Genomic DNA, 25,017 nt, shown 5'->3' on the forward strand with positions numbered 1-25,017 from the left:
TTAATTACAAAAATAATTAAAATGGTGGGATACAGTTTTAGTTTCTCTCGGTTCAAATCGTCGACTATAAAATCGTAACCGTAATGTATAGTACGGGAGGTTTATACCCGGTTACGTCAGTTGGTGTTGTAGATTAAATGGCGATAGGTGATATCTATTCCTAAACCCACGACTATGACGTTTCATATAAAAAAGATTAACCTTTCAATAAATCGAAATATAGCACGTCCACATCACATCGGCTTTTTATAATGAAGGCGAAAAAATTACGTTCATGGAACGAAGCGTTGAGCGATGTCCTTGAAATCAAAGATCTGTGCCAATAGTGTTTACATCTCGCCTACATTACATCATAATCGTATTTCATATGTAAATACTATTTATAGTTCAATGTTGTTAAGTTTTATATGTAGATTTGTCAATTTTACGTGTATAGGTGTATTTTGTGCAAAAGAAAACTTATATTAAGACGTCCGATTCTGTATCACTGATTTTTAATACATACTGTGTCTAATTCAGAACTGTCTTAAGGCAGGGTGCAAAAACACCGAGCAGTGTATCTCTGTACCACCCACTCGTCATAAATTCTATAGCCAAACAGTACTTAGTACTTATTGTGTAATAGTTAGGCGGACCGCCAAATGGGCCACCTGATGCTAAGTGCTCACCATCGCCCATTAACATTGGCGCTTTAAGAAATATTAACCATCCCTTACATCACCAATGCGCCACCAACCTTGGGAACTAAGATGTTATGTCCCATGTGCCTGTAGTTACACTGGCTCAGTCACCCTTCAAACCGGAACACAACAATACCAAGTATCGTTGCTTGCGGGCAGAATATCTGATGAGAGGGTGGTACCTACCCAGACGAGCCAGCACAAAGACCTATCACCAAGTAAAATGGATGTATCGAAAAGGCCCCTAGAGTCGCGGTCTAAGTTTTATTGCACCCTCGCTTAAGAGGGGCTCTCATCAGGTGATCCATTCACCAATCCGCTTACACATATATAATAAAAAGATAATGGTCAAGTTTGAGACTATATGTGAGCTGCCCCAGAAGGGTTCTTAAAATATAACCGGGCGCTTGTTAAGCGTAAAACGGCGTTGAATATTTATAAAGTTCCTTGGTATAGAAAAACCAAAAGAGGCCATAATACGAAGTAAATCTTAAGCGCAAAATAAGCTTTAAAGCCACCTTTCAGGTGCACAGAGTTCTAGGTAAATCGGCGCATCAATGTCTAGATTCTTAAAAAAACTATTATTTCTAGCCCGGCGAGCCCCATAGAAACTGGAAAACATACTTCGATTGGATAGTAGTTGACGCAAAGAAACCACTGTTCTTCGGCGAGGGCACGACACTACGCCAAGTGGACACACGCACGGGTGCTTTGAAAATGGGCCACCATGTCGGACCCTTGCACGAGGGACTTGTATATTCTGGAGGTATGGTTTTTAAACATTATTCTAACTAACAGGTGCTCAATTGGGTGCTACCGATAAATACCTGTGCCATGTAATTGTGGAGAAAAGTGTCAATGATCCGTTTTGCACGTCTCGTCCTGCACTTATCAGGTAGCAGAGAGTCTCGACGTATATTAAAATAGTTGAAAAAAAAATAAGCCGATTTAAATCTAAATAAAAGTGAAATCTCACTTCACTGATTAATCACAAAATCTCGGAAACTATCAAACCTACGAACTTGAAATATGGCAGGTGTTACGAATTCACTCCTGGGGGGGGGGGTAAAACGGGAGTTGGAAGTTTGTCTTTCGCGCGGGTAAAGCCGCAGGTTCATCTAATTTTGAACTTCTGATAGCTTAAGAAAAACGAATAATAACGAAATCAGAAGGTAGTCTAAATATTTAATTCAATGACTTCTAATTGTATTTAATTATTTTTGAAACGAAGAAATGCTGTCGGGTTAATTTATTATATTTTTCCGGAAACGATTACTCCGTAAATAGAAATCAACCTAACTCAAAATTTGCCTTTTATTTTAAAAATGGTGATTAAGACATAAGATCATAATTTAAAATGTAAATATTTTTCTCAATGATTCAAAAGTTAATCAGTTATTTCTGAATCATTTCACGATACCCAAAAGAGATAAGTTTTATCACATAAAATAAGTATCAACATGAAAATATATGTCGTTGACAAGGGAGGGGTGCACAAGTGTGTGCACAAACACACGTGCGTTTTCTATAGACCTCTCAAAATCCGATGAGACGGCAAATCCGACTCGATCGGAAATAGTTTAACCGCGCACCGAGACTCAATAAAATATATCCAACCATAAGAGGAGAAAAGCCAAATAAACAACATTTGATAGCAAATTGAAGCGATGTCATTGGTCGAGAGCTTCATTTATCCGTGATATTCTCTATGGATTCGAAAAGGGCGTTTTGAACGTCGACGAAACTGTTATCGGAATTTTTGAAGTAAAATTAAAGCGGAACTAAGTAGTTAATTGTAATAGTGTTGTATTAAAAATAAAGATATATTAATCATAAACTCTTATTAGTGTACAATATAGCTATATTATAACCAAATCGCATGAAATACGTGAATCTAAGGTTTGTTTATCTTTTTTCCTACTTCCATTGGAATAGGCTATATTTTATAATCGACCATTTACTAAAACATTTAAAATAAATATTGACAGAAACCGATTAACTAAGTTTTAATTATATACCAACAAAATTTAAAACTCATCACGAACACAACTGACAAATCAATTTTTCCATGTGTAAAAGGTGACGTCACTCAGTTTTCGTTCAACAATAATATATATAAAAGTGTCACTCAAGATGTTGGCCAATATCTCATTATTGCCCATTAAGAACAGCTTGTATGACGTTTACGAAAAGATAACACTCGATACGTGGAATTATTTCATTTATCAGTACACTATTCTTATTCATCGCTTATCTTTACAGCCTCAGCATTACGGAAACTTCCGTTTCGGCAAATACGATAAATATATCAATGTAATTGTTTATAGGAAAAGATTACATGTCAGTGTGCATACCATCAAGTCGCTGGAACTACCTTGAGTCCAATTGCAGAAGGCGTCGATAAACAAATCTCCTTAGATTAACGAATTCCATGCAATTTGCTTATAATTCAGCTATTGTACACTATAAATAGTTCTTGATTAATGTATATTTATTCAATAAAAGCGCAATATTCTTCTTACGGAAATTATGGAAAATAAGTAGAGATGGCCCAGTGGTTAGAACGCGTGCATCTTAACCGATGATTTCGGGTCCAAACCCAGCCAAGCATTACTGTGCTTGACTTGTGTTTATAATTCATCTCGTGCTCGGCGGTGAAGGAAAACATCGTAAGGAAACCTGCATGTGTATCAATGTTGATATGTTTATTTATATAAATTAAATACTAGATGGCACTAACAATTTTAATTATTTTTTTTTGTATATAGAGTAATAAAGGTGCAGGTTGAAGTACAAGTATTGAATTGTGAACTCTATAACAAAGTGTAGTAAGGTTAGGGTGCGATATCGAACACTTTTAAATCCTTATTGAATAATTTTAAAATTTGATCAAAATAATCACACTAATATCCACATTCCTCAAACCACAGAAAGTCATTATTTTATTTTTCTTCTACTTCAAGGTTCGTGCGATGTCTTCACCGAGCTCATAGGGGCAAAGGGTAAAGACGTGCTCTACATCGGCGACCATATCTTCGGTGATATCCTTAAGTCAAAGAAGATCGGCGGCTGGCGGACCTTCCTCATAGTGCCGGAACTAGTTCAGGAGCTACACGTGTGGACCGACAAGTGTCAGCTGTTCGCTCAACTACAGAACCTGGACATACAACTCGGGGATATGTACAAGTGAGTAATCAACAATTATTCATATTTATTTTTCTTAATCATTAAAAAAATATCTCCCAACCGCAGTCTAAAAGAGATGTGGAGCTCTGTAACCAAAACCACCGGGCATCCGAAATCTAAATCTATCTGAGAACTCAACCGAATCTGATAAAAATAATGATGAATACTTAAAGAGATTGGCTATGGGCTAATTGATTGTTAAGACTCTGTTTTTTTTCTGTGATTATAATATTATAATAAATAGCCTTCAAATAAAGTCAAATTGTAACCTTGTGATTTGGCTTTAACAATATCAAAATAACCTAATATTCATAAATAAAACTATCCAGAAAAAAATCGTATCCGTGTAAACAGACCCGGAATTTACCTATCTGTAACTTTCGTTACGTTACGTTTTCATACCTAAAATCTACGACCACGGACCACATTTTTGAGATGTAAGGAATGGTTAATATTTCTTGCAGCGCCATTGTATGTGGCCGGTGGTAACCACTTACAATTACGTGGCCCATTCGCTGACAACGTATTAAAGTTAAAAAAAAAAAATGTAGCGGGAAGTCCCGGCATAACTATATGCTAGTTTGTGTGTATATTATATTCTTAATTATTCTATGTACTAACTGACCCGAGCGACTTTCTTCTGCGTGATAGATACATCTATAACGCACCCCTTTTACTTTAAATAACGATAACATCTTTCAATATAACAAAATTCTGTAGTATCGGTGATGCGCTTGTACACACAGACAGACTCTGTAAAATGTGCTTCTACGTCCTGCTATCCTTTTTTAACGCCCACACAGATCTAAATTCGAATCACATTACATCAATTTCATTCCATGAATAGAATGCCGCTGACGTAAAATGTAATTTATTTCGCGAGTTGACAAGTGAGCGGACCAAATTAAATTTCGCTCGTGTATTAAATGAAAGCGTGCACGTTGATAGGGGCAAGGGTGGTTATTATTTACTAGGAAATTCGATTGCAGGCACATCCTACCTATCTATGTTAAGTAAAATCAGTTGAGATTGGTATTTAAATATGGAACGGTTATCTAAGATATTAAATGACGTCAATTACTATCAAAATAACAGACTAGAAAATATTTAAAATAACAATAAGGGGTAACGATTTAGATGTCGTTAAAATTCTATTAATTATATATTCATATCTAGATTATTTTCTTTAAAAATTCCGGTTACAGCATGACTATTTAAACACATGCAAAAATAAATAAAGTTAAGAGTTCAATGGCATACACACGTATATATATAAATACATAAAGATACTAGCGTGAATTAAGATTATTTAAGTACTCCCCGATCGCAGCGCCACCAACCGCGTCCGATCCAGAGCATCCATTCAAATACACATACAAAATTCATCGAAATCAGTCCAATGGTTTAGAAGTTACATACAATCGTACGCAAAAATATATGTCTCCAATTCATAGAAGCTCGACTTGACCTTATCATTTACGTTAGAGACAATACTTAAAGGGTTATAATATTTATTTAAGGAAACATTACTACCGTTTACAAACCATTACGTTTATTGCTATTTTTGCAATTAACGAATCAAGAACGCTCGTAAAATTCATATTTTACGATACCGTAAATATTTTATTTACACGTTTAACGACTTCATTGTAATAGAAATTATATTCCATAGAAAGGTCAAAAACTATGCCTCTATCAAAATATATGCTTATTGTTAAAGATTTATTATGTGTCGTGGAAAGCGAATAATTGTAATTAAAAGTCACTGATATGATCGTAGTAGTAACGGGTAAACGCGGTGACGTCATTTGTTGCTGTAGTCACGTGGACAGAGTCGTGGAGTGTAAGTGAACTGTATAACGGACACTCGCGTTTAAGTAACCGATCAGCCCACACCTCCAAGGCGAAACTGTCCTCCTCTCCCTTTGAGGAGAAGGTTTGGAGCACACCAAAAGGAGTGGTGGAATACACCACGTTGCTCCAATGCGGGTTGGTGGAATACACATGTGGCAAAATTTCGTTGAAATTAGACACATGCAGGTTTCCTCACGATGCTTTCCTTCACCGCCGAGCATGAGATGAATTATAAACACAAATTAAGCACATGAAGTTTCAGTGGTGCCTGCCTGGGTTTGAACCCGAAACAATGCACACAATTAAGATGCACGCGTTCTAACCACTGGGCCATCTCGGCTCTTTAGAACTAATTTGTAATTCGTAGTAATAAATCCTTGCTAATACCTACGAGTTTATTTGATACATCGTGATGGACCCCGTACCATCGAACACAGAAAAGGACAAGCTTAACGCTCAGCCATCGCTGTCGCCGTCGTATATTATATTAGAAAAGATACATAATTTTTTTAATGATATAAGTGGGCGGACCGGTTTGTGCGTCATTTAATCACAGTAGTTCTATAGACATTGGCGCCAAAAGAAGTTTTATTCATTCTTTACATCTCCAATGGGCCACAAACATTGGAACTAAGTTATGCCCCTTGTGCTTATAGTTACACCGGCTCACTCACCCTTCAAACCAGAGTATAACAATACAAATATATATATACATATACACATTATTTAGTTCAATATTATACAATTTATTAATTTATATAAATTTCGCTCAAATCATAATACGTAAGAAGAAAGCCGTTTATGGAATTCACTAAAACATGGTTTATATTAATAAAGTTAAGGATCGAGACCGATAAGAAGTTTAAATTGTCCATTGTTGGCGTGAAAACGCTTGTTTAGAAATATCCTGCAGTACAGATTTACCCTGCTGACTGTTATTTACACCTCTTAATTACACTTGATGACTCACCCTTCAAATCCATCCCAACGCAAATTATTCTGGTGATTGAATAACTGTTGAGTTATTGATTGTGAAGGTACTCTATACAATATGGACTATTTTAAAATATAATGTACTAAAGTGTCACAACTACAAAGAGTATCATTTAAAATCTGTGTAAGGTTTAAAAACCTGAATTGGGAGTAGAATGGTACGCTTATTTGGGACACGACTCCAGTCATTGTAGCTTTAATAATGATTTGCCCCTTTATAGTGAATTTTTGTTATTTTATTCATGTTTTTTATTTGTAAAATTATGTTGTATTAAATAGACTTTTTCATATTTAAATTCTACGTTGTTAATGCTAAAGCTCAGTGATAATCGTATTCATCATTTGTTCGCAGAGATCTGGACTCGAGCACTAAGGAGAAACCCGACATATCGAAGCTCCGCAACGCGATACGTGACGTGACGCACAAGATGGACCTCGCGTACGGCATGCTCGGCTCGCTGTTCCGCTCCGGGTCCCGACAAACTTTCTTCTCTTCGCAGGTAATATTACAAGTGTAACTGATCTCATGTCTCGTTGATCTCAAAGTCCCAAGCTTCAACTCCGGCTCGGCTCGTAGTCAAACGAGATTGACCACCGGCGCTGAAGTACCGTTACAAGGATTCTTGACAGAGTCCGTAATGTGTGAGACCGTGGTCCGCAGGTGGTGAGGTACGCGGACCTGTACGCGGCGTCGTTCCTCAACCTGATGTACTACCCGTTCTGCTACATGTTCCGCGCGCCGGCCATGCTCATGCCGCACGAGTCCACCGTCGCGCACGAGCAGCGGTTCACCGTCGACACGCCCACCATCGACCGGTGAGTACCCCCCACCGAGCAAAAAAAAAACATCGAAAACTTGGTATCACACTCAATTACTTGTAGCCGTTCCATTGTAAGGATCTAGTTTTACTGTCTATACAGTATGTATATATATGTGTCCTTATGAGAACCGACCGCCTCGCTGGTCCAGGTGACTCGATATGAGGCCACAGATCTCGAGGTTCTGGGTTCGAACCCCAGGTCGGCCCGATAACGGTCACTGGGTTTTTCAATCGAAAGCTCCTCAGTGACAGCCCAGAGTTTAAAGTCGGAAGTGTGTACACTCCCGTACCACGGTGCACACTTAAAGCCGGAACTCTCTCCGGCCGAGGAGGATCTGCCGGATTATGAGAGTAAGGAAATAGAGATTGCTCCTGCATTTGCGCCCTCATGAGTGTTAAGTAAGAGGTCCACGACAACCGCAGGTCGCGGCACTCGAGCACGCAGCGCGCGTTCGCCGAGCGCGCGCTGAGCGCGGCGTGCGTGGCCGAGATGTCGTCCGACGAGGCGGTGGGCCCGCCCGACGCCGCCGACCTCAAGGTATGTGTCCACTCTACTTGCCGCACGTAGCTCTTCTTCAGAAACAATGGTTCAGCCCACGTCATGGGCTGCAATAGACCCAGATTACAGGCATGTTATGGATGTATAATTTCGTATCTGGATATGACTAAAATTGTTTGAGTTTTAAATACGTTTATGGGTATGAAATTATTTCGGATTATCCGACGGTTTCGGATAGTTTTAGATACGAATATTCGATAATTTGGAAATTGTTAATTATAAAATTACAAGGTGATCATTTGACCTTATTTGTTAGTATTTGGTTTTAGGTATAATAATACCAATAAACAAATAGCCTTAACAATTAGTCGCTCTCTTTAAATGTAGCATTTCAAAAATAAAATAGTAATAAACAGCAAAGTGGTCGATATGAGTAACGCGCACCCGTGAGTAGCGAGTGTGGGGAGTGTGTAGCGCGGAGTCTGTAGTGAGTCCCCCGCAGGGCGAGCGCTCCGTGCCGCACGTGCGGCCCGAGACGCCGCAGCGCCTCACGCACACGCACGACGAGGACTGCTCCGACGACGACGACCTCAAGCACAAGTAGACCGCAGGTATAGACAGCCACGCCCCCCCCCCCAAACTTCCTTTCCGAATGTACTTTGTCTGAACACGCTCTTATACTTTGATTACTCATGTTACAAGAGTTCCTTATTTTCATAACATTATTTACGATGTATCTAATTCAAATCTCTCTCTCGAGTGAAACAATCTCTTCTTCCCACGCAATGTTCTTTCAGAACTAAATATATAAATATGACAAAGAGATCAGCATCCAAAAAAAATGTGTTTGCCCCCCTTAACATTCTACATTAATTCATAAACAAATATCTTACATGTCAAAACTTAGTATTTTTGTGTTCCGGTTTGAAGGGTGAGTGAGTCAGTGTATCTACAGGCACAAGGGACGTAACCTCTTAGTTTCGATAGTTGATGGTGCATACGCGACTTAAGGAATGGTTAATATTTCTTACAGCGCCAATCTAGTCTATGACGGTTGCGACCACTTACCATCAGGTGGCACTTACCATCATTTGCCAGTCCCCCCAATTTTGTAAAAAAAAATATTTATCATTATAATATGCTTTTTTTTCTTTTCAGGTTTAATGAGGCTGTATATCTGTATATTATTACACGATCTGTATGTATGGTCAATTCATTGTTCTTGTAATGTTACGAAGATGGTTCTAACAAATTATGTATTTGAAATGTAGAAATTAATTCGATCGCTGGTTTTAATAAAGCTATTATTGTTGAAGTTGAATTTATTATTGATACATATTTCTTTTCTTTTGTTTATGAAGGTTTTGTATAAGCATAGCGGGGTTCATATCTACAGATATTTGCAACCACAGATTAAAATATTATATTTTAAATGTTCGCGTTGCGTTACGCACATATACGGACCAGGCTGGACATCGCATTGAATGTACTGTTATCAACTAATGTTTTGTTTGTGCCAGTGCGTGTCTGTATGTCTGTGCGATTAGTATAAGTGCTTCATAGACACAACAATCATGAATAATGTAGAACGATATTCATATTATATTTATTTATTGCAGTTACTAAAATTTATTTTGCTTTAGATATGAATCGATTGTTAAGTGAATCGTGTATTAGAAAAGAACTTAGCGGAAACTCTGAGACTTAAAATAGTCTTTAATATTAAAGCAATAACGTTTTAAATTTTTACATCAATTTCACACTTATTATATTTTTGTATTCAGTTTGTGAACACGATTTATTTGTTTTCTAGCTAAAGTGTTACTATAGTCAACAAATATTCTTAATAACATAAGGAACGTTAAAATGTTGCCATAGCTCAAATTTTAATAGTCAAAAATATAATTTAAAAACTCAAAAAGTTGAATCGCCTTTTTTTAAAGATTTGACGATTAAATTTGAGAGATACACAGAAATAACGAGATTCATAACAATTATTCTCTAGTCTAGTAATATATAGGGTGTAAAAATTAAATTAATTATAATAATTACAAAAATGCAATTGTTTTTATATGATGGTTAAGATAATTGAAAAATGTTGTTATATAAATCAAGTTAGAACATCCTTTTGAGGCTGATCAAAAACGTGATATTATCGTTGTTATTGTAAGACTGCGTTTCCATTAAATATAAATTGGAAACTTTTGTGTTGTCAACACGTTAATTGTTGGTAAAAACTTTCTCTAAGTAACCTAAGATACCAACAAATATTGATTGTGTTGTGATAATATATCATTATACTAACAATTTACTATCTTGCAAACAGTTGCTAACACAGAAATTGCCAACGGCAGTGGAACATTTTTGCGTAGATTCATATCACTTTGTTAATTTTATATCCATATGTATGATTAACGTAAACGTTCATTAATTTTGTTATCAATTGAAATGTTTATGATTTAAATAACTTTAATCCACATTAATGTTACTCCAGAGAAGTGAAATCATTTAAAATTAATTAGAAAATGTGTATCAATTATAATTAGTTTAAAAAAAATGTTTATTTTTACATTATAATTCTCACAAAATAGTTAAAGTGGTAGTTTTGATATTTTATATGCATTAGTAATATATAATGTTGGCATAATTACTGAAGTTCTTTAGTTCTATTATGTATGTAGGAATATAAAGTCCATTCCATGAATCGAACTACCAAAGAAAATTGCTTCTGTGCGCTCATTGGTTAATGCGTGTGACCTCCATCGGCCAAACCATTGTTAGATGCCATTGACCAATGAGGTGCGAGTATTTTGTTCGCTAGGAGTTCGACTCGTAGAACGGACTATAGGTACAAAGTACTGTATACGATTTAATTCGATGTGTATGTGTTTGTATTGTTTAAATCATTGAAATGTAATTGATAATGTAGTAATTTTTTTATGAATTTTTACCCAAACACAAAAAGGAATGTAGCCATGAAATAAAATAAAATTTAACGAAAAAATCTTTTTAATCTTAATCCATTTAAGCATTATATATATTCAACGGTCAGGTCCAGCAGTGTTTTACAGCAGCAGATCTGTTAAGTAATCTTCAAATTCTTCTTCTCTTGTTTTTTCCTCAACTTCCTGAACACCTGAAAACCGACAGAACTTGATTATTAAGCTATTTTTTTACTAAAAAAACAAGACAAGACCTCGCCTCGAAACACGAAAATTCATAATTGTTATGCTCGACCTGCGATTTTACTTCCCTCTTATTGTCCCATTAAGAGTGGCTGCGGCGTGCCTGAGCTTTTTTACCTCCTACAGTCGATTCCAATGGCAGGAGAAGTAAATAAAATTAAACCACTTTGACTTTAAATTAACTTGACATTACTGGTCGAAATAAATCGTGGTATTCAATATAAAAAAAAAAATGTTTGAATTGATCGGAATATGTTTCCATCTAAAGTCGTATCGAATATTTAAATCTAAGGTTTATTATATTTACTCCTCTTGCCATTAGAGTATACAATAAGAACAGTTAAGGTATGTTACATTAGATTTATAGTAAAAAAATATATAGATTAGTAATAATTAAAGGTCAAAACTATTTTACATGATTATTAATCCTATCACTAGATATAAAATAAAGTCCTCCCGCCGCGTCTGTCCGCGATAAACTCAATAATTACCAAACGGATTTTTATTCGGTTTTTACTAATGGATTTCGGGATTCGTTTTTTATGAATGCATTAGGTTTAGGTGAAAGTATATTAATTTAAGATTTGATGTAAATCGGCTGAAATTGAAGATCGTTGAAGGTGTCGGAAAAAAATGCCGACCAATGAAAAGGTTTTATGTAAACCCTCATTCTATCCGTGCGAAGCCGAGGTGGTAGCATACGTGATAGTTATACATAAAAACAATATATATAAATAAAGATTTAACAACTTGTACTCAATGTACAACAATGTACTGATGACGATCGGTTGAAAGACACAGAAGTCATGTCCAGTAAACAACCTCCATAAAAATATATGTTCTAATATTGATGGTTATCGTTCGTTAAGTTACGAAGTCAAGGTAGTAATTTCAAACGTATTTATCACAAAATAAAACATTGCGAATAGGTACTACTTTTTTATCTCTTTCTGTAATAACTAATTTGACATTTGAAAGAAGGTGAGAGGGACACTTTTTAGTAAGAGGATTGTATATGAATTTCCTACGGCATTCGTTACCTTTTTTCCATAATGAATCTTCAATATTATCAATCTTCTCAGCCGTCTGTGCGGAAGTAGATGGTTCTTCTACCACGGATTCAGACGGGCCTGTTTCGTCTTCTTCATTTTCACTGTCATCTTCGTACTTATCTGTTCGTTTTCTCTTTTTCTTTTGGTTCTTTTTAATTCTTTTTATTTCACGTTTTTTAGATTTGTAATTTAACTTATTTGAACATTCTGGACAAAGACCTATAACAAAACATTGTACTATTAAATTTCTTGTTAATCTAGGCTAGCACCTTAACGTGTTTAATTATTATTTATAATTCATTTCGTAGTCGGCGGCGAAGAAAATTCTTGCGAGGTAACCTGCATATTTCAGATCTGTATCCAGTAGACCTGGAGAAGCGTGGTGAAACAAGATACAAACTCCTCAAATGGAGACGGCGAATTTACCCAACAAAGGGATATTTACAGGCGTATCGTAACTTTTTTTACTAACCGCCTTTTTTAAATTTAATTAAGTTGTACATCATTAATCCATAAAGCAGCTTATAAGAACTTCACACAATTTTTCATTCCATTTCTGAGTCGATAAGACGGAGGCAGACATTTTATAAAGCCCCTCGGGGTACAAATTTACATCAATATAATGAATAGAATATTTAAATAGAGCCAAGCCGTTAGTGAATAGAACGCGACAATCTTAACTAAAGGTCGCGGCGTTGAAACCGGGATTTTAAATGTGCTTAATTCGTTTCAATAGTTCTACTAGTTTAGGGCAATGAAAACATCGTAAGAAATCATGTTCGTATCGGATAGACAGCTATATGTTTGGTCTTCTTAAGAGAGGCCGTTTTAGTGGGGTGTTGATTTTAGTCCACGAATACTTCTATTTGTTTTTTTATAATTTGTGGAAACTGGAATGGTTTTTGAGTAATAGTAAAATACTGTAAATACTTTTAATTTAAGGTCTCTTCTGCTTTTGAGGAGAGGGTTGGCAGAATTACGTTGAAATTAGACAGCTGCAGGTTTCCTCACGATGTTTTCCTTCACCGCCGAGCACGAGATGTATTAAAAACACAAATTAGGCAAATGAAAATTCAGTGATGCTTGCCTGGGTTTGAACCCGCAATCATCGGTTAATATATCGGTTATACACAAGTGCTTTAGCTACTTACATTGGGATCAGAGTAATGTATGTGATGGTGTCAAATATTTATTTATTTATATTTATATGTACGCGTTCTAACCACTGGTCCACGAACACCGTACAAGTCAATATACGTGCCATCTATTGGTTTATATATTAATTGAACAATTTTAGTCGATTATTGGCGATCAACCACTAAAAACTACAATGTTTAAAAACCAATAATAATTATGTTGAGATATTGTGCTTGTATTTAAAAATATTTAAGCTTGAAAGAAATACTTACGTAATTTGACAAGAGCATTCTTCTTTTCATTATCTTCTAAATATGCGAAATTAACTTCCCAAGATTTGAGATCTCGATCGTTGTGACAAGTTTTCTCGCCACACTGAAATTGTCCTTTCCCCAAAACGACCTCTCTTTCAACGCGCCATCTTAACGCGACCTTTATAGATTAAACATTTATTACATACTTTAATAGCCTATTGGTCAAACATAATTAAATCTTAGAAAATAAAATCTTTGAAAAAAATATTTAATTAAAATACATTTTAACAATTGCATTATATAAGCGACATTTTTAATGATAACCAAAAAACGGTTCAAATTAATACGGTATGTTATAATAAGGGTTAATATTGCGTGGCAAATAAATCGAACAAATTTTTTTTTTTTAATTTTTGTCATCTTTTTCACCATATATATACTAAGTCGTATGGTACATTCACAATAAGTATTGTTAGCGCCCTAAAAGTAGTTAATAATAGCTAAAAAAATTGCTACTATTATTACTTAAATTTGAATATATAATTAAATAAAAAAACTGTAAACAAAACAAACGGACCAACGCGAAGCTATTTTATTTTATACTACCTACTTATTTAGAAGTAGATTGCGATCAAAAATTTCGTCGAACTTACACTGGGTATCAAAATATACATGAGCGTGTACATTTATAGATAACCGTCCGATAAATTAATCTTAAATACTCAAGTATGAAATGTAAAAGTAGACAGGTTCATAGAAATTACTTTTGATAATTCTCCATCTGTACTTATTATACTAATAACATTTATAAACAAGGAAACTTAAAATAGACCAAAATAAATCAACCGATTTCAAAAAAATCTGTATCATTCATGCATTTGGGAAACAAGGAGTGGCGAGCAGATGTGCGCTACCGTGCACCGGCGCGGGAGAATGCCATGGCGTGCTATATTTAGCCTACGAAAAGGCACTATGGCTATTGTTGTGCTCCCCGATACATCACACAAAGGAAGGTCTCTGGGGCAAAAAAAGGCAATTGAGTTCCACAGGGGATCGTCCCCATCTCATCCTTAATACTTAGGGGAGAGTAATGCACATAAATTATCATCAATGTTGCCTTTAAAACCGTTAGCTTATACAAATACAACTGATACAATATTTCACTTCAACGGTTTAACAGTTACGACTAAAACTTGTAATCTCCAATTAAATATACAACTTACTTTGTTTTCTTTGTATCTGCTCAGATCGCATATACAGTATTCTTTAAAAAGCTTATCGTAATATTTTTTTGCCAGTTGCTTCTCCCAAGTATCCGCAACTTCGTCGTCCTCCCAGAGAAACTTGTGGTTTTCTCTTATAACGTCAAGGTCAGTTCTATCTCTAGAAGTGTCTCGTTTCAGTAATGCAGAGGAACCCTTGGCATTCAAACAATAAACATTAACTAGATACTTATGTAACTCAAACGGATTAAGATTACGTAACCTTGCCGACATCGCTAGCGTAACCTAGAACAGAGGGAAAATGACCTATTTAATTTAGATAATAAATAAAACATGATTTGCAACAAACAACTCTTTAATAAAATCGACAATTATTACATTTCCTATAAAACAGTTCATAATCCATAAAACTGATCTTAGTCTAATTGTCATGTTGAGTTATAACAAGGTGCATTTTAGATAAATATTTAATAATTGCTGTTAGGCGTCAATAAATAATGATACATTTGTGCACAAGTTAATATCTACTCTGAATATTATTGTCAGTCTTGTAGATTTTTGTGTATTTTATTTGGCTCAATCTAAATTCTTAACTCTATGAACTATTCATGCATCTAAAACTCTAATTATTAAATACAATAAATATATTAAAATGTAATTATTGCCTTAATCTAAATATAAAAAAAAAATGTCAATAATTATTTTATACGCTATTGACAATCAGTAAAAATAGTAAGAGTGGCACAATTGAAAAATTAAATAGCTTTGGTTTATTAGCCAATTATATCTTTGGAATTAATTAAAAGTTACAAAGTTGACTATTCCATACAGAAAACAAATATATTTAAATATATCTGACTTAGTCATCTCTTATAGAAAGATAAACACCTTATTTCGTTAAATATATCTTCACTGTTTAACATTTGTGATGTTTGTTCCAATAATTTTTCAATTAAGCTAAAAATACAATATACTTATCTATTATAATGCTAATTGTTCACAATGGCTTAACTAAATTATGAAACTGAGACCAAAATAACAGGAATTTTATTTCAATAATGCCTCATTAGAATCATATACAAAAATGAATATGAAATGCTATAAATACAAATTTGGTATATTTCTTATCTTTCCCCATGAACTTTATAATATCTAAAGAATATTTGGTTTGATATTTATTACTTAAATAAATTAGAATAGGCACATTAGACAATATTGCTTTGGTTACAACACAGTTTAATAAAAATCACTTCAAATACTTATCTAAAATTTGGCAAAGATACACTTTACATACGGTATAATATACCTTCATAGTAAAGGGTTACAAAAATATATATTTGTTTAAAGCTCTTAGAGTGAAGCAGGAACAATTATTAATAGTTTTGTGACAAATTCAGAGTATGTAAAAGGCCTCAAATTTAAAGTATTAGTTCATTTTATCTTATACAAACACTACAACGTATGTAGCTATCATAAAATTATTGGACATGACCTATATCCACATTTTAAAATATCACTTTGTCATATCTAAAAAGGCAACTTTGGATCAAGATATGTGACACTGTATTAAAGCACCTAAGAAGGCATATATTTTATATCCTATAGAATCCCGAACATGCATTTATAATTGCATATATAAAACCTTATTCAAAAGCAACTACAACAGCACACCAAGAGTGGAGACACTCACAATAACACACCAATATGACTAAATTATGAACTAGAATGTGAATTTTTCAATTTGGTATAAAACAATGCATAATTTTATTTAACAATCGTATGACTAAAATTTTTGGCAAATAGAGAATTGGAAAAAAGTATTTGTGTAAAACATTTCACAAACATTCCTCAACAACTCGAGATAAAGTAGTAACACTTTCTATATTAACAATGTTTGTGACGCTTTACACGACTCAGACTATGCCTGGTACTATCCATGTGTCTTCTCATGTTTCTTCATATTGTCAGATCGAGTGAAGGCTTTGTCACAAACACCACAGTAATATGACTTTTGCTTGGTGTGGACAGTCATGTGACGGGACAGTTCACTCTTAGTTACAAATTTTTTCTCACAAACTGTGCAAGCGTGTTTACGAACGTTCAGGTGGAACTTCATATGTATTGACAATGAACTTGACTGTGAGAATGCTTTGTGGCAGAGCTCACAAACGAAAGGACGTTCTCCAGTGTGTTTTCGCAAGTGATTCATAAATCCTGTTTTGGTATAATCTTTTTGACAGAGATGACAGAAACTGGATTTCGAGTCTAACATACCAGGGAAATGGCTGTTTATATGTTTTCTTAATTCCCAATAGCTTGGAAATTTCTCTGCACAAACATGACAAGGATATTTCTTTTCTTCGGTGGGTTTAGCACTACACTGATGTGAAGACAACTGTTGCTCACTGGGAAACATTTGGTTACACTGGCTACATATATGACTAGCCTCTGAATCGGTTGATAGAGTTACCTCCAAATAATTTTCTATTGACATTACATTTCCATTTGAGCTATCAGCATCGTCGTTATTAATTTGAGGCACTTGATCGTTATCATTATCTGTTATGTCTTTGGTATCCATTTTAACTACGAAATTTCTATAATCTAATATTTCTTTACCTGAATTATTATTGTCTGGTTCTACGAGTCGTAAAACGGGCGATACGCTTTGGTCACGGTCCGATGTCGTCTTCTCGTTATCTGAATGTTCTGGTTTGGAGGATACGTTGTTGTCTGATTCCCAGCCATTTTCTACTATTTCTACATCTGAATCTGAATCTTCAGCACTCGAAACGGAATTATTCACTAAATGGAATCCGATATCATCGAAACGCAACACATTTGGTGGAAGTTTAACCCCCACAATAGCCTGAATCGCCTGCCATGAAAGCTCCTGGGGGTTGTTCTGCATATTAAATCGCACTAATCTAACCTACAAACGAGCGTTTAAGTATTACAAGAGGAACATATTAAGCTAAAAAATCTATTAAATAAATAACAACAATTACCTGTTACGTGCACGATTTTGAAAATAAATAAGCAGATGACACTTATATTCTACATCTAAAAATATTATGCTATCACTGCACTTCTGTATATGGATGCGTCTTTGTCATTGAGTTTGAAATGGAATTGAAACTCAACTAATAATGAAGCGGTGTCAGCGCTTTAGTTAAGCGCAAAAACCAACCAATTATTGTGTGCGTTGCTTCACACATGAATGAATTGTACGATGTTCTCTCTGTTCATACTTCATCTGTTTTTCTTTATCATTTAATGTAATAGTATGGTATGGTTTATTAATTTATTGACATAAGGGTATGTAAATGTAATTAAACTATTAAGCTAAGCTTGGATTAACTGATAAACATCCTAATACTCTTAATAAGCATTAGCTACTTATTTACAATAACTAAATTAATAACAAATCAAGTAAAACTAACTGCAGGTCATTAGCTAATTGTTCTTATTCATAAATTGTATTTCAATTTTAATTATACTTTTGTATGAAATAAAGTATTATCGTTTTCTAATATATTAATCAAAAATAACTTTTCCAGTTAGAAAAACATATTGGTATTCACAACATTGCTGTAACCAGTTTTTAGCAGCTATCAAAAATATTACCGATTACAAGAAAGTATCGATATATTTGTCGATTGTGTACTTATTGTTTTTTTGTGAAAATTCTTAGGCAATAATTCAAAAATCGATAGGTGGGAATTTTAAAGACGCTTCACTCTTCACTCAAAAACATTTCACTACAAGAGAGAGAAGAAAGATGACGAAGAGAAAAGGAGCTCTATGTTTAAGAAGTTTCACTTGTTTCGCGTGTAGATTTTTTTAACTTGCTTATATATATGTCTAGTGTTATTTATTATAACAAGTTGGAATTCTACGTGTATATTAATTGATAGATATTTTCGTCAATTGTAAATTGATTTTAATTTAAATTTGTTTTAAATAATAGTATATCATGAAGGCGGACAGCCTTGTACTTTAGAAGGAAATAAACGACTACTAAGAGTTGAAAATTAGTCTTAAAACGCAAGCAAAGTCTATATTTAATATAAAAATTGTTATTTACAACTAAAAGTAAAAATATAATTGGTTTCTTTAAATAGTTTTTAGATTATTATTTATTAGTAACTACAAATAGTATCAACCAACTGTTTCTATGGGTGTAGTAGTAGACTTAGTATTACTAGTAAGTAGGCGTACAATACTACTAACTTTTATAATAATTACTAATTAAAAACAATAAACAGTATACACTTTTACAGTATACATCATAATTACAATCTATATATCATATTATACGTTATTTATTATTGTTCAGAATACATGAATGCATTTTAGTGTCTGTCAAATTTGAGTTAGTGTCAAAAATACATTTTATTCATATAATTTTGGAGGGATATTTGTTTTTTTCTGTTTAAGATAAGACTAGAAGTTAGGAGAATTTTCTAATATTTTGAAAATGTCATCTTTTGAAGCTTTGCACGATTATATTAAATCAAAAAACAATTTTACGAAGTTTGTAAATAGTTCCGAAGTCCCGCAAACTTGCAAATCTGAGCCATGCATGCTCGGTGTTGATGAAGCCGGCCGTGGTCCTGTCTTAGGTAGGTAAGGTAAAAAATATGTACATAATATATAATTTTGAATGCACTACACGAAATTAATTAATGTAAAGTATTACTACGTGTAGTTTAGACTTGCCAGAACAAGACAGAGTATGAAGAAAGAAATCTTGTAATTCCCAAGTATTTGTATTAAGAATTACAAAAATAAAGTTTATTCAAAGTTAAATAAAATGTCTGATAATATATATTTTACTTTCAGGGCCAATGGTATACGGAATAGCATACTGCCCTATTAGTCAAAAAGAAGTTTTACGAACTTTAGGATGTGCAGATTCAAAAGCGCTAACAGAAGAGAAGCGAGATGAGATTCTCCTCAAAATGTTTTCAGAAGAAGAAGCATTAAACAATGTTGGATGGATTGCCGAAGTAATATCTCCAAACTACATTTCAAATTCAATGTACAGACGAGCTAAACATTCACTTAATGAGGTAATCATTATTTTTAAATATATATTTTTACATTTGTTTCTGTTACATACAAGTGTGTTTTAATCTTGTAACTTAGTAGTAAAAATAATAATCTTTGTTATATTGTTAAATTGTGGAGTAAATGTTCATTGTTATTATATATGTCACATGGTTTTGTGTTGGGCAGAAAAGGCCTATAGGCCTTTCCTTCCTTGAGGTTCAAGCTTGCTTCATACTAAATTTCAAAACGGTCAGTTTCTTTCGTGTTTATAATATTATTATAGGTAACCATAATAAAAAAAAAATTATGTTGCTGGCAAAGATAATATTAATAATTTAGTTAATACAAGTAAAACAATGTATGAAAATTAATAAATTTATTTATTACATATTTTAATTAGTATCATAATAATTGAATATATATACTGCTGCACTGTGCGAATTTACCCCATTTTAAACTTTACTGCTTGCTGTGTGAAGTTCTGTATATTCTTACTTTGTAAAAAGCATTTTCTTATGCAAAAAGGTTATCTCAAATCAGATTACAAGATCATATGATAGTGATTCAATTAAACAGAAAACCCTTCTTTATATAATTTAAATAATAGATTAATTGTGTGTTTTCCGCATCAATTGTATATTTAATTATTAACCTTTATTGCAATTAAAATAAAAAAATGCATTAAGTAGTTTCCTGCACCTGCACTTATTATATACCTACATAATACAATAAATAAGATATCCATTAATCACTGTTTAATGACATTTACATTGTGCAATAAATTTATTTACTGGTATTTAAAATTACTTTTTCCAATTTTTCTTATTGTATCTCTATGTACTAATCTATACTTTGTTTAACTTATATATCAAAATATTTATTTCATATTAGATTAGTCCTTACTATTTAAAATAAATATTAATGATGATAATTGTAAATTGGCGAGAAATTAATGCTTTACTTTGCTTTAAATTGCCTATATGGCTCTGTTTTTCAGGGAATTCTGTTCTAATTCACTTTTCCCGGAACAAGTAAAAACTTTCATCGCTGTCCAGTTTCAGCCACTACTGCCATTTTAATTGTGCAATTATTTTTTGTGGCTGGTATCTAATAAACATACATTTGTCTTAACACATTTCAGGTTTCAATGAATTCAGCAATAAGTTTGATTAAAAGAGCTATAGAGCTTGGAGCTAATATTACTGAAGTTTATGTTGACACAGTCGGCCCACCAGAGAAGTATCAGGCTAAGCTGAGTGAAATTTTCCCTGATATTAAAATTACTGTAAGATGATATTTAATACTTTTATATTTATAATAGTATTTTGTATTTTATTTTTTTTTGTAGTATTATTAATAGTATTTTATATTTTATTTTTTTGATTTTAATTTGATTTATAATAGTAATGATCAGTAAAAGCCCTTCTGCAGGCTGTAGACCTAATATGGAAATGAGTTGGATCTTATTCCACAACCAGCTCCAATGTGGGATGGTGGACATAAGTGTAGCAGATTTTCATATGATACATGCATGTTTCCAACAATGGTTTCCTTTAACATAACATTTGACAGAACTATCAATAGTTGTTATATATGAAAAAGAATTAATTGCTCTTCTTGGACATTAGAACATGATAAAAATGGTTTGAAGAACAATAAATATAGATAATTCATATAGGAATTGTAAATAAAAATTAAGCACATTAAATTTCAGTAGTGTTTTCCTGGGTTTTAGTATCAACATGTTCTGCTCACAGTGCATCTGGACTCTTAACTCAATTTGTATACGTAATTAATGTGCATATATATTTCAACTTATAAATACTAGATGGCATTATGTCAAATTGTAGACAATTCTAAATTGCCATGGCAAGATTCGCTAATTGTTTGCATATAGCACTTAGGAATTTTTTGAATAAATATGGTTACTAGTGGCAACTTATAGTTTTGTTAGTAAAATGTTAGTGTTGTGGAGCATCCTTAGGATCGACTGAGCTAGTTGTTCACAATCCTTAAATAATTTTAATGTTTATCAGTGATAATTTTTTCTACAATAAGTAATTTATGTTATATATTAATTTTATTTGCTAGAATAAAGTTTTGTAATTAATAAAAATATTTTTTTAAATTTAAGGTGGCGAAAAAAGCTGATTCCATTTATCCAATCGTATCAGCGGCGAGTATTGTGGCAAAAGTTACGAGAGATCATGCACTCAAAGTTTGGGAATTCCACGAAGGCTTGGAAATGAACCATAAAGAATTTGGCAGTGGCTATCCTGGAGGTAAAACTTTGTTAAATTAATTGAAAAATAGAAGCTCTTTCGAGATTGACAAAATAAAATAAACAATTATTATTAGAAGCCCTGTGTAATTGTATACTGTTTTAAAGAGGTCATTGGTATTAAGGAAGAATTGAAACTAATTCTATCCATGCATGTCATTGGTTACATATCTGGTACAATTGTGTCCGAACTGCCACTGGCATTTATTATTTGCTTGTCTGGATTTAAATTCTTAATTCACGCTTAATATATTATACATTTGCATTTAAAATGTCCTTTTTTTTCAGACCCATTAACCAAGAAGTTTATACGAGATCAAATAGACAGAGTGTTTGGATACCCTCTCTTGGTGAGGTTTAGTTGGTCCACGGCCGAGCTGATGCTTCAAGAGAAAGCCGCTAAATGTACATTTGAAGAAATTGATGATTCAACAACAAAGAAGTCAGCGGGAACAAAATCCATCAGTACATTTTTTTCACCCAAAAACGAAAAGAAAAGAAAAAGGCATAAATTTTTCGAAGAAAGATATCTGACTATTAATAATGTTTTTGAGTAATTTTTTTGATTCTGACAAATGAAAAATAAAATAATTGTGATATCGATTTGGTTTTACTATTGAATTTATTTTGTGTAGTCTTTCTTTTAGTTTAAAATATTATACTAAAATAAAAACGAAAATAAAATCTAGTTGTGGATATTTTCATGACAATAGATTTTTAATACTTCAGTGAAGTATATGAAATGATATTACATAAACAGTTAAATTGTATTATTAAAATTTTAATTGCCTCATTGGTCCAGTAGTAGGCTATTGCGAAGGCTCTAGTTTTTAAATCGTTTTTTTCCTAACCATTACATATTAGTTAGATGTAAGGAATGGTTAATATTTCTTACAGTACAAAAGCTTGTGGACGGCGATCACCACTTACCATCAGGTGGCCCATTTATCTAATATACACCTATATATACATATATTAGTGATCTAGAAGTATATGTATTTGTATTATATATACACGTCTGATAAATTCATATTAAACTAAATAAAAAAAGGCGAGAGTGTTAATTATTAAAAAAAAACTGCAGTTAAAGGAAAAAATATAGCCGGGAAAATAAAATTTATCTATAATCTGAAATTAGTCTGCTATTAGAGTCAAGTGTGAAATATGTTTTTGTTGATTTTTTTTTCAATTGCGATTTAAATTATTGTCAACAACAGTATTGATTACTTATTAGTCTTAAGCTCAACAAAAGTTTCAACGGCATAAATATGGATACTTCATCCGAACAAGCTGCACAAATTGTGCCATCGATGATCATGCAACGATTGCTAGAAATTAAATTTAAACCAGTCTAAGATTACAAGAGTATACCGAAAGTCCAACCAGCACCTGTCGTAACGATTGATTTATTGTTTTAACTTCCCTACAAAATCATTTCCTCACGCCAGTGAGGTTGCCAGCATCAAACCAGAGCTGTTAGAATTTCGTGGAGTAAACATGAGTGTACGAAGAGTAAGGAGAAGTCTTAAAGAAGCGGCAATCACTTTTTTAAGACCAACAAATGGTCCAGCTACAGTCTATAGCTCACAGACAAGCTCGTTAAAGATTTGCGCTTTAACATCTTAATTCGACTGAAGTGCAATTATGGGCCTTCATATTGATCACCGATGAGTGTACGACATGATTAAATGGTGGGGTATGCTCAAAGTTACATCGAGGAATATATCATATTAGCAAAAAATTGTAAAATTGTCTATGTCTAAATCTCATTGTCTTTGATTGAAGGCTGTGTTTAGTTACTTTAGTTCTTAGGATTTTATTAGTGAAAATTATACAGGCTTGTGGATACATCACTGCCTGTGAATGAAATATGTAATAAATTCGTTAAAATTACAAATTCGTCACGAATGAAGCATGCTTTAACTCCCGATATCGATTAGCTCACAAGTGAAAATGCATTGAGCAGTAGAAATCAGCTTTAAATGCAATATATGCTGCTGTTGTTTCCGTTACTGTATAAATGTATTTACATTTTTTATCTTGGTAAACTTCCAAATAGGATTTTTTGTTGCTCAATGACGTTTAATTTATACTCTTTTTTATGTATTACAAGTTAAATGTGACCACATTTTCATAGTAACAACCCATAACTGTGCCACCAATGAGCATTAGTATTTTATCCTCTTTGAGTTTGCATGCTGCTCCAGTCAAATCGGTGGTTAAAAATTGAGACAGAAATTAATTAGACACATGCTATATATCCTTAAGATATTTATTTAACTTCCGAGCTTGAGATGAATTGTACGCGTTGAGCATAAATGTTCCAACCCAACGAGAAACAAATAAAACTTTTATTGAGATTTAAAAAAGGAAATCATTTTTTATAGCGACAGTAACCCGTATAGTACAAATATTTGTTATAATGTAATGCTCAATATTTTAAGTGCTTGCGTGGTTCAGAAGTCGTGATTTGAGGAGAAGATCCTCGTCTTTATTACAATAGCCTCATTTCCATATAAGAATAAATTGCATTTTAAACAATTTAAAGAATTCAACAGTCTCATAGAGTAGCCATTTCAAGTAATGAATTGTGTAAGGCCTCCATAATATGTTTCACTATATAACTTTCTCGAGCAAATTGCGATCTATTAAAGATTACTTTGCGACGAAAGGCTGTATGTCATATGTATATCCAAGAAGGTTAGTTGTATCATTAGCATGCACGGGACGCCTCTCCGCCTACTTACCATGAGCAATGCGGAACACTGGGGTCACTTGGAGAATTTAATTGTGTTCC

The 25,017-nt window shown here is 33.4% G+C and overlaps 3 protein-coding genes across 9 annotated transcripts in view; 2 read left to right on the forward strand and 1 right to left on the reverse strand.

The window, feature by feature from the left end:
• LOC125066860 (cytosolic purine 5'-nucleotidase) overlaps window positions 1-9,348 on the forward strand; it is a 40,200-nt gene extending 30,852 nt beyond the window's left edge. For all 5 annotated transcript variants that reach the window (XM_047675154.1, XM_047675153.1, XM_047675155.1 and 2 more), the window contains 7 exons: window positions 1,272-1,446; window positions 3,644-3,866; window positions 7,066-7,213; window positions 7,375-7,529; window positions 7,958-8,072; window positions 8,536-8,644; window positions 9,192-9,348. In XM_047675154.1, coding sequence (XP_047531110.1) covers window positions 1,272-1,446; window positions 3,644-3,866; window positions 7,066-7,213; window positions 7,375-7,529; window positions 7,958-8,072; window positions 8,536-8,637 — 918 coding nt within the window. In that variant the 3' untranslated portion in view covers window positions 8,638-8,644; window positions 9,192-9,348. The remainder of the gene's footprint in view (window positions 1-1,271; window positions 1,447-3,643; window positions 3,867-7,065; window positions 7,214-7,374; window positions 7,530-7,957; window positions 8,073-8,535; window positions 8,645-9,191) is intronic.
• Window positions 9,349-11,030: 1,682 nt separating this feature from the next.
• LOC125066864 (protein FRA10AC1 homolog) lies at window positions 11,031-18,083 on the reverse strand. 2 transcript variants are annotated; one of them, XM_047675162.1, is made up of 5 exons: window positions 17,893-18,083; window positions 14,885-15,169; window positions 13,680-13,839; window positions 12,259-12,489; window positions 11,031-11,169 (listed from the first exon to the last, which is right to left on the reverse strand). In XM_047675162.1, the coding sequence occupies exons 2-5, from the start codon at window positions 15,155-15,157 to the stop codon at window positions 11,099-11,101; spliced, it is 735 nt and encodes a 244-aa protein (XP_047531118.1). In that variant the 5' UTR covers window positions 15,158-15,169; window positions 17,893-18,083; the 3' UTR covers window positions 11,031-11,098. The 2 variants fall into 2 exon arrangements, with proteins under 2 accessions (XP_047531118.1, XP_047531117.1); XM_047675161.1 differs by lacking the exons at window positions 11,031-11,169; window positions 12,259-12,489; window positions 13,680-13,839; window positions 14,885-15,169 and adding an exon at window positions 15,227-17,816 and having other exon boundaries at window positions 17,893-18,050.
• Window positions 18,084-19,271: 1,188 nt separating this feature from the next.
• Window positions 19,272-22,823, forward strand: LOC125066848 (ribonuclease H2 subunit A). Of its 2 annotated transcripts, none has more exons than XM_047675136.1 (5): window positions 19,272-19,509; window positions 19,730-19,959; window positions 21,081-21,224; window positions 22,074-22,221; window positions 22,509-22,823. In XM_047675136.1, the coding sequence occupies exons 1-5, from the start codon at window positions 19,365-19,367 to the stop codon at window positions 22,775-22,777; spliced, it is 936 nt and encodes a 311-aa protein (XP_047531092.1). In that variant the 5' UTR covers window positions 19,272-19,364; the 3' UTR covers window positions 22,778-22,823. The 2 variants fall into 2 exon arrangements, with proteins under 2 accessions (XP_047531092.1, XP_047531094.1); XM_047675138.1 differs by having other exon boundaries at window positions 19,395-19,513.
• Window positions 22,824-25,017: the final 2,194 nt, after the last annotated feature.

Source organism: Vanessa atalanta, chromosome 10 (assembly GCF_905147765.1).
Source record: "Vanessa atalanta chromosome 10, ilVanAtal1.2, whole genome shotgun sequence".
Taxonomy (NCBI): domain Eukaryota; kingdom Metazoa; phylum Arthropoda; class Insecta; order Lepidoptera; family Nymphalidae; genus Vanessa; species Vanessa atalanta.

Excerpts from the sequence above, each read along its gene's own strand:
- LOC125066864 (XM_047675161.1), bottom strand. The coding sequence starts at position 17,795 with ATGCAGAACAACCCCCAGGAGCTTTCATGGCAGGCGATTCAGGCTATT.
- LOC125066848 (XM_047675136.1), top strand. The coding sequence starts at position 19,365 with ATGTCATCTTTTGAAGCTTTGCACGATTATATTAAATCAAAAAACAAT. Across the intron at positions 19,510-19,729 it reads CGGCCGTGGTCCTGTCTTAG|GGCCAATGGTATACGGAATA; the intron begins GTAGGTAAGGTA and ends TTTTACTTTCAG. Across the intron at positions 21,225-22,073 it reads TCCCTGATATTAAAATTACT|GTGGCGAAAAAAGCTGATTC; the intron begins GTAAGATGATAT and ends TTTAAATTTAAG.